Genomic DNA, 8,835 nt, shown 5'->3' on the forward strand with positions numbered 1-8,835 from the left:
ACTCCCTGGGGGTTCACGCTAAATATAGCTGTCAGCCAAGCGGACACGAAAGTTAATTACCCTCTTACAGCTTGTAGTAGGCGGGACGGACATTTAAGCCGGATTATCTGACAGTAATCTAGTGAGACTCCCCGCGGGGATAGATCGATCTAAAAGCTCTGGGAATACAGCCTTAGAGTTTAAGGAGCTTTTGAAGGATCTTTCAGGAATAAGGATTCCTTGTTTCTTTTTAGTTTGTAAAATGTTTACAGCTGGGCGAAGCAGTTTTAGTGATATGAAGGGATGAACCAAAACAGCTTCATGTCTCCCACTGAGATTTTTTTAAACCCTGGAACAATGCAACAGCAGAGGTTCTGAAGTATTACTGATATGCTGTCATTTTTTTCAGGGACTGATTTGATCTTCTAGCGCAATGTATGTAGTCTTTACATCAGTTTGACATTTTTAAGTAGGTAAGATTGTGAACGGCTGTATTGTCAGACTGTCAGACAGCTCCAGGGAGGCACATGGGAAAGGAAAAAATAGAAGTGCTCTTACTCCTGTTTAGCAGTTCATGTGCTTATGGTAATAGAGTAGTATTGTAGACCTCTGTACTAGGTGACTGCATATGAGACTAGGAAACGTGTTAGAATTTGAGGTTGGGCTAATCTTTTAGCAGTAAGGGTGATACTCTGTGCCAGATATGTCGCTTTAGAAAACTATCCCAAAGTAATAAACATAGTGAGTACATCCTGTTGCTAGAAGATGGTTATTTTATAGAACTAGAGAGAAAGCCACCATAAAAAAAAATATGTGAATAAATTCTTTAAATTTTGTTTAATGCAACACAACACTTACATGTGTGCCATAGTTTCTGACTTCAGTATCTCCTAAATCTCTTAGGACACATTCACAACAGATGATCCACGGACTAACGGAACATCTGTTCTGAGTGGGGCTTAAGTCTCGGTTGATTTCATGCAAAGTCACAAGACTTTAAGATATCAGATGATTACCATTGGGAAAGGCTTGTTTTGTCCTTTATACACAGTACCATTCTTTGTTATTAGACTGAACCAGGACTTCCAGAATTGGCATGTTACAGGCGAGTGTCTGGTTTATGTGAGTTGGCTGTATGTGCAAGGTCTGCTGTACTAATAATGTCACCATCTAGTTGCCCTGCCGTCTATTCCTAAAACAGCCTAGCCTTTTTGATAAGATTTGATACAAGGCAATTTTTTTTCCTCTGTAAATACTCCAGGTAACACCAGGGTTGGCTTGAGTTCATGTTAACCATCAAACACCTTCGACTTTTCACTAGTACATTTTAAAATCGTTTCGTTCCAAATGCCAATAAGAGTGTTGGATGGTTTGTGATTGATGTCTTTGTATTAAACATAAGGGAAAACATCTTCATACTATGTGTAAACAGCATATCAATACTTGCTCTCAGCTTTAATTGGGATACACCTTGGTAAAGATCAATAAGAAATGTAGAGGAACTTATTTGCCTGGGTCCCCTAGCTGCTATTTGCTCTGTAGTTTGTCACACAAATTATGCAGTCAAATCAAGCTAGGGCATTATCATATGTCAAGTTTATTATGCAAGTGATTTATTCAAATGGACCAGGATGTGCTACGCTAATGTAAATAGATGATATATATACAGTATACAGGGTATGGTTTATTACTGCCGAGTATTATGCATGCCAGGGCCATAAGTCAAAACATAATAGGTGGTAAGCCATTACCTTAACTTGCAAAAGATGTCTGCATGATGCTAAATGGTTGATATTATATAAGAGGGGTTTTTATTTCTGTATTATCAGGTCCTCTTTTAGTGGGGAATTTAAACGCCAATGAACCTGCCTCATCATTTGTGATTTTTACCAACCATTTTCATATTGCTTCCACCAATTGGTACAAGTGCAAAAATTAATTTAAAGTTTCAGCTGTTCCTTACGAATATTGCTAAGGATTGAGTCCCATGTTTTTGCAATGTATTCTGTGATTGTAAACCACGCCCCTCTTTACATTTCTGTTATAATTTTCTTTCCGTCCATGAACATAAATGCCTCATACCTGTGCTTGTAGTATGTATAGGCTCGAGTAATGTTTGTGGTAGTCAGTGTTAAGAGAGAAAGGAATAGTTGTAGTCATTTGTTATTTTTTGTGTTTGCATTTCGAAGGTCATGCTTGCTTGTGTTGCTTTTGTTTAATGATGCAAGAATTGTGAGCAAGGTGATTTTTTTTATGAATGCTACAATGTGTTATTATGCGAAGTTAAAAGACCGCAAGAAAAAAAGGAATTTTACAATTTAGATATTTACTAAGATATAATTAAAATACAATTAAGCAAGCATAATACTAAATTTTTTTTTTTTTTTTTTTTTTTTTTTTTTTTTTTTTTTTTTTTTTTTTTTGGTGATTTGGACTTTAAACAAGTATAAACATTATTGGTAGGCTATACAATTTATTTTCATTTTTGTTGTACACAATAGCTTTCAAAGCTATATTTTTAAGTCTGTTGATATTGCTAAAGGAATATATATATAAATGTGGTAGATGTTAGATATAATGGAATTTATATAAAAGGTTGTGCATCAGTATATTTAAAAGGGACCAAGGTTGCTTCTTTGCAAGAGTGAATCCTATGTTCTTTATCTTTTGTAAGATATTTTTACATCATGAAATATTTTGGTGTCATAGCACCTGCTTATTATAATGGTGTAGTGTCAAAGCTCCATGTGGTTTTGTACATTATTTCTATACTAGAAGATAATAAAACCAAAAATGGAATAAGAGAAAAAATAATAAAATGAAATTTTAATCAACATCTTGGCATTTTGTTTTGCATTATTGTTACTATATTTTTTCTTTCTTTTGGTATACAGTAAAAAGGTTTATTTCTTCAATTTTGTACGTATTTGTGCCATTTTCACAAGTATGCTTCTCATCCTAACCTAAAATGTCAATATCTGTGCGTCAAAATTTCAAATTCCTGACTTAATGATGGCTCGGTCAGACACACACTTCCATAAAAGCAAGTTGGTTCACTTATCTATAAAAGAAAAGCAGTGGCAATTATTTTTAGTATTATATAACATGAACACAAAACATCACATCTGTAAAAATAAGTAAGCATGTAACCATGCATGTCCCTCCAACAAAACCATGTAAGTTATATACCATTAAAATTCATATATTTGTAACTTATATTGGCAACAAATCTGTGCATTTTTACAGAAAAAAAACCTATAAAAAAACCTATAAAAAACCTCTAAACCTTCATACAGAGTAAAATGGATATATAGGTATTACATTTACACCTATGTTAAAAAATCTGCTTAAAACAAAGTGGGCAAAATGACAAAATCGAGAAAAAAAGATTCCCTGATGTAACAAATAATGCATTATGCTTGTAAAAATAAGCAACCAGTGGGCACCAAGTTGAAAAGCTAAGCAATGCATGACTTTCAAGAAATCGTAAAGCGTAAACTTAAATTTTCATGAGTCAGTTTTTATATCAATTATAAATGCGTATTAGCACCTCTCTGACCGGTTCAAAGATTTAATTGACTTGGGTAAAATATTCCCTTGAACCCTCTAGAGTTGGCGTGATGGTGGGGGAGTCTGGCTGCCAGTTGGCAGGACACACTGAAAGATGAAGTTTTCTTGTTTAATAATAGCTGCTATCCAAATCATCTTTGGTAAACCACAATTTATATTTTTAAATAAAAATTTTTTAATTTAAAAATTTTGTAATCTCAGATGAAAAATTTGTCATTATTTTAATAATTATGTATCTTATAATGAAATGATATTCAAAACAATTATCTATAAAATGTCAATAATTACCACAGGTTTCAATACAACAAACTTTGTAACAACTGGTATTAATAATAAACTTCTTGCAAAAGTCAGGGAGGTTGCCCTCTACAACATGCAATTTCAGTACAACAAACTAGTAAACAGCTGGTACATGTAACTTACAACTACCTAACTCAAATATGTGTTTTCTCACTTAATACGTAATACTTATATTTAAATTCTCACCTTCGCCATGTTCCTCTACAAACTGAAAAGCCTGCACCGTTCTCAATGCTTCATCCACTGACCTCCCCACAGGCAAGTCATTCACTGTCATATGTCGCACCAGGCCATTAGGATCTATTAAGAAAAGACCCCTGAAATTAAAAAAAAAATTATAATATAATATTAATTAAGCAAGATTCATGTTGCAATCCACAACCTTAAATATAAATATTAGTAAATAAATGAAATAAAGAAAAGCATTTTTTAACAACTTATTTTTTATATTTAATACAATTCCATAAGCATATTGTCAGTCCCCCTTGGGATTCAATGTATTGTATATCACAATCTAAATTTTCCACCTAATTTGGCCATTTAATAGTTGAAGGGATTTGAGAAAAAAGTTACTAAAATTTAGTGCCTAAATATCACTCATAAAATACCTATAGAAAGTACTGACCTCAATGCCACACCTTTCTCTTCCAGAAGCACTCCGTAGTCCGTGGCAATGGTTTTCTTAAAGTCAGACAAGAGTGGATATTTGCACTCCCCTAGTCCTCCTTCCTGTAAGAGAAGTACTTCCGTTTTCAGTACAGTATTTGTTAATCTACTACAACCAAATCAAGATGGGGGTTGTCACAGAAAATGTGTCTTAAACTGGAAGCAAAATTACAAAGTAACTTTTATTCTCACATAGCTGCATGGTTATAAACTTAAAGCTGTATTTGTAAGTAAATTTTATATAGAATTCTCCTGGAATCTGAAACATCATTTTTAACATATTCAAAAATGACTTACCTTTTTAGGTGTGTTGATCCATGCCAAATGACTAAATACTGAATCTGTTGATACCCCAATCACTTCTGTGTTTATGGCATGAAACTCTGCAATCCTGTCACTAAATGCAATCAGTTCAGTTGGGCAGACAAATGTGCTGAAATAAGGAAAGGTAACAAAAATAAAAAGAATTACAATCAAATATAAGCTTTCAGTGTTTTTTTTATCATATCTTTTGGACAACTATTCTTTTAAAAATACCAAACAGGTTCAAGCATGTTTTGTCAATCAAAGCTCAATATAAGCCAAGTGCATGCTGCAGTGAATACTTAACTATGTAAAATTGACTTAACAATTATAAAACCAAAATTATTGTGCACACAAAGAAATTATTGAAGGAAAGCAAAGCCACACATGCACTTACAAGTCTTGAGGGTAAAAAAGCAAGATAACATATTTCCCTCTATAGTCAGTCAAGTTTAACTCCTTGATGGCACCATCAACCGCTGCTTCTCCTTTGAAATCTGGGGCTGGCTGCTGAACTTTGGCTTCAACTTAAATATGATGAAAAGGTGATTTTCTATTTGTACAGATGAAAAAATATAATACAGTACTTCTAAATTTCACGATGAAAAAAATTACCTACCCTTTTGCCCAATAGGAAACAAGTCTTACAAGTACTACATCATTTATGTGTATGAGTGACAATAAGTCAATTATGTTTGTTTACTCAGTATCAAAATTTTATAACAGCAATTTGTCTTGGTGTGTTTTAAGTATTAAATCACTTCAAAAGTCGACGTGCAAATAAATCATAAGCAAATAATACTAATATTAAATCCAACACGTAATGTCTTCTTCAAGACAATATGATACATCTCTCTAAAATCTGTGAACGCAAATAATGCAAAAATGAAAGTACTTTTGCTCTCTGAATAATTCTAAAAGGAAAACGACAACATACATCTGTTTGGTGTTACGTGCAGATATCTTTGCGATCCTGTGATGACACCAACCCTTGTGACTAGTTTTGGAGCCAGAGAAGTCTGAAGCTAAAAACGTACTGGTACTCATTTATTTATTAGTTTCAACTTCAACATGTTAACGTTAAAATTAATTAATTGTGGTGAAAAATTCATTAGTAACTTTATATCTGCATTTTAACTGATTTTTATATTAATCTTCCTTTAGTCTTACCAAACGACGGGCAGTTCTTGCAATCGAAGCCATTTCTTGCAATAATTTTAAAATTACGTAAAGTTCACCTTGACAATCAACGAACCATGCAGCCGGTCGTTTTTAATAAATCCGCAAAGTAGCCTCATTCGCAGGATTTCGTTTTATATGGATTTTCCGTCAAACGAGACTCACCCTTGGAGAATATGGCCATGTGCGAAATTATTGTACTCACGTTTCTTTTGATATGACACCCAATTCGTATAAACAAGTACGAAATTCAAGAGAGGTGTTTCGTTTTTCAGAATTCTCGAAAAAGTCCACGTTCTGCCATATTTTCTTAACCTGCCGTTAATATGAACATTGCTGTGCTTTAGGCTTGTCTTGTGTTCTAATTTGAAGGTCAATGTCATGTGTCAGATCGGGCCATGTGTATTAGCTGTTGGTAGGCTCGGTAAACTGAAAGGTGGGAAACTGCGGAAGTAATGAATTATTTACCGGGGACTGCGAGCCTTATAGAAGAAATAGACAGTAAGTATATTAAATATTTTATCTGCAAAACTGACGACAAATGAGTTACATATCTTAAAAGCCATAATTAAAGAGGAATACAATGACAATGTAATAACTTGAGTACATACTACATGTATTTACTGTATTACCACTGCTGCCAGTGCTGGTATACTTTAGATTGCCATTTGCCACTATTGGTACTGCAGAGTGTGCAATGTGCTGACAGTGTAGTGAATTCACTGTCTCTGTTCTACGTAACGATTTTGCTGTCTTCACACCTCTAGCATTTGTCTTTTGAGCTTTAATAATTCATTTGGTGTCCCTGTTGGAAAAGAAATTGCAAGAAGTTGAATTCATTTTATTTGGCAGTTATCAGTACTGGTAGAAATAGAATACACATCTGAGACATACCAGTCTGTAATAGTGAGTTTGATGCAAATATACTTGCAATTTGTTTTAATTCATTGAGTATATGACATGTGTCATGTTTGGATTTCAGAAAAGCTTTTGGTTGTATTAAGAGATGGAAGGACCCTGATAGGATACTTGAGAAGCATAGATCAGTTTGGTAAGTTTATATATATGTGTGTGTGTGTGTGTGTGTGTGTGTGACGGTGTATAAAGTCCCATTTCATGTATTTTCACCATATCCATTTATCTATTTCTTCTTTCTTTCTTTCTTTCTTTCTTTCTTTCTTTCTTCGTCTTTGGCAGGCTTTGATTGGTTAATTCTTCCACGTGATGAGAATCGTCTTCACGTGATCCTAGTCGTTTGCCGCGCCCTTTTTTGACTCTCTCTTTTGTACCTGACCAGAACGGTGGTACATATACTTCATTCTCTATTCTACAGGTGAAATAAATTAAATCTATTACACAGTAGTTTGTTTTTTTAACCAATAAAAACAAACTGTGACATATATGTATCGTATATATAAATAGTATATATAAATAAATTATGATATTATTAATGAGCTCATCCTGTATAGATGAGTTTGCCTTATCAAATATTTTTTTTTTTAGATCTGATAACAATATTGCCTAATAATTTTTGTGTTATAACAAGAGGTTACTTACTCATTTTACTGATAAAATGTAAATTGCAATAGATGCTACATGATACAATGTCTTGATATTGTAGCCAATCTGGTGTTGCACCGGACAATTGAAAGAATCCATGTGGGAAAGAAATATGGCGATATTCCCAGAGGCATTTTTGTTGTTAGAGGAGAGAATGTTGTGCTTTTGGGAGAAATAGTAAGTACACTGGATTAAAAAAAGCTTTTAATTTATGCAAAGATGTAATAATGTGTACTTCCAGGTGTAATGCAAAATACAGGCATTCAGCATGTATTGTTAGTATACAAATAGCTTGAAATCATATGAAGTTTACTGTTTTTGATTTCATAAAAGTATTTGATATCAGTTGAATGGTGGCAGAGGAACAGGTATGGTATGTGAGTGTTCATTCAAAGCCATCACATTTTGCAAAATTTAGATTACATCTACTGTATAGCTTTATTCAACTTTAACTATTGCTTTACTCATTTTTCTTTAAGGATATGGAAAAAGAAGGTCAGCTTCCCCTGGAGGAAGTCAAGATAGAGGAAATACTCGCAATGCAGCAAGAAGAACAAACTGTTAAAAAACAAGAGGAAGAAAAGAAAAAGAAAGCACTAGTAGAAAGGGGGATACAACCTCATGTTGATCAAATACAAGAAGATTTTTAGCATATTAGTATGTTGAACAACATTCAAAGGAATCTACCAAGAGGCATAATGCGTGTGACTGGGTATAGACTTGAGGGCTGTATTTATTTTTATTTTTTAATTTTTCAGCCAGTGTTTGCCAAGCCACCGAGAGGACAAACAGCAGAGTCAGACACCTATCTGAAAGTTAATATGTTTCTACATCAATATTATTTGCAATGAATAAAGTCCAAATCTTCAGTTTCACTTAATTCCGTCAAGAGCCCCATAGAGGGAATGTATATTTTTAAGTATTTGCTATAAAGCAAAGTATGGGCGGAATGAGCTCCAGTTTAGTTGTAAAAGAAATAGTGGATGTATTTCTTTCTGAGAAGTTTCATGTTGAACAGGCAAACATCTTTGCATAGATTATGTGTCATTTTTAAGGAAAATGGTGCATATGGAAGAAGTTTCATTTTTCATTGATGAAACAACCTGTCTATTATGTCTTGTTTATTTGATATTTAAGAAAATAAAATATACATGTAATAGCAATTTAATTCTTGTATTATTTTAATTATTAACATTTTTGAAAAACATAGGTATGCCATATAATGTTATGCAAATATCGCTTAAAAACAAGTCATTACATAAATAACAATTTAAGTAA

At 33.4% G+C, this 8,835-nt stretch overlaps 2 protein-coding genes across 6 annotated transcripts; one reads left to right on the plus strand and one right to left on the minus strand.

Moving 5' to 3' along the window:
- Positions 1-2,432: 2,432 nt before the first annotated feature.
- Positions 2,433-6,212, minus strand: LOC106165694 (peroxiredoxin-2). Of its 5 annotated transcripts, XM_013543996.2 has the most exons (8): positions 6,057-6,212; positions 5,756-5,843; positions 5,216-5,345; positions 4,813-4,948; positions 4,475-4,578; positions 4,036-4,166; positions 3,530-3,636; positions 2,433-3,040 (listed from the first exon to the last, which is right to left on the minus strand). In XM_013543996.2, exons 1-7 carry the CDS (start codon positions 6,114-6,116, stop codon positions 3,551-3,553), a joined length of 735 nt encoding a protein of 244 aa, XP_013399450.2. In that variant the 5' UTR covers positions 6,117-6,212; the 3' UTR covers positions 2,433-3,040; positions 3,530-3,550. The 5 variants fall into 5 exon arrangements, with proteins under 5 accessions (XP_013399450.2, XP_086858738.1, XP_013399451.2 ...); XM_087002612.1 differs by having other exon boundaries at positions 2,433-3,636; positions 6,057-6,208; XM_013543997.3 differs by having other exon boundaries at positions 2,433-3,636; positions 5,989-6,138.
- A 151-nt stretch (positions 6,213-6,363) lies between these two features.
- LOC106165695 (U6 snRNA-associated Sm-like protein LSm1) lies at positions 6,364-8,720 on the plus strand. Its single transcript, XM_013543999.2, has 4 exons — positions 6,364-6,498; positions 6,980-7,048; positions 7,619-7,734; positions 8,037-8,720. The coding sequence occupies exons 1-4, from the start codon at positions 6,453-6,455 to the stop codon at positions 8,205-8,207; spliced, it is 402 nt and encodes a 133-aa protein (XP_013399453.1). The 5' UTR covers positions 6,364-6,452; the 3' UTR covers positions 8,208-8,720.
- Positions 8,721-8,835: the final 115 nt, after the last annotated feature.

The sequence above is a fragment of the Lingula anatina genome, chromosome 1 (genome assembly GCF_051362555.1).
Source record: "Lingula anatina isolate TDL-2025a chromosome 1, LinAna3.0, whole genome shotgun sequence".
Classification (NCBI taxonomy): domain Eukaryota; kingdom Metazoa; phylum Brachiopoda; class Lingulata; order Lingulida; family Lingulidae; genus Lingula; species Lingula anatina.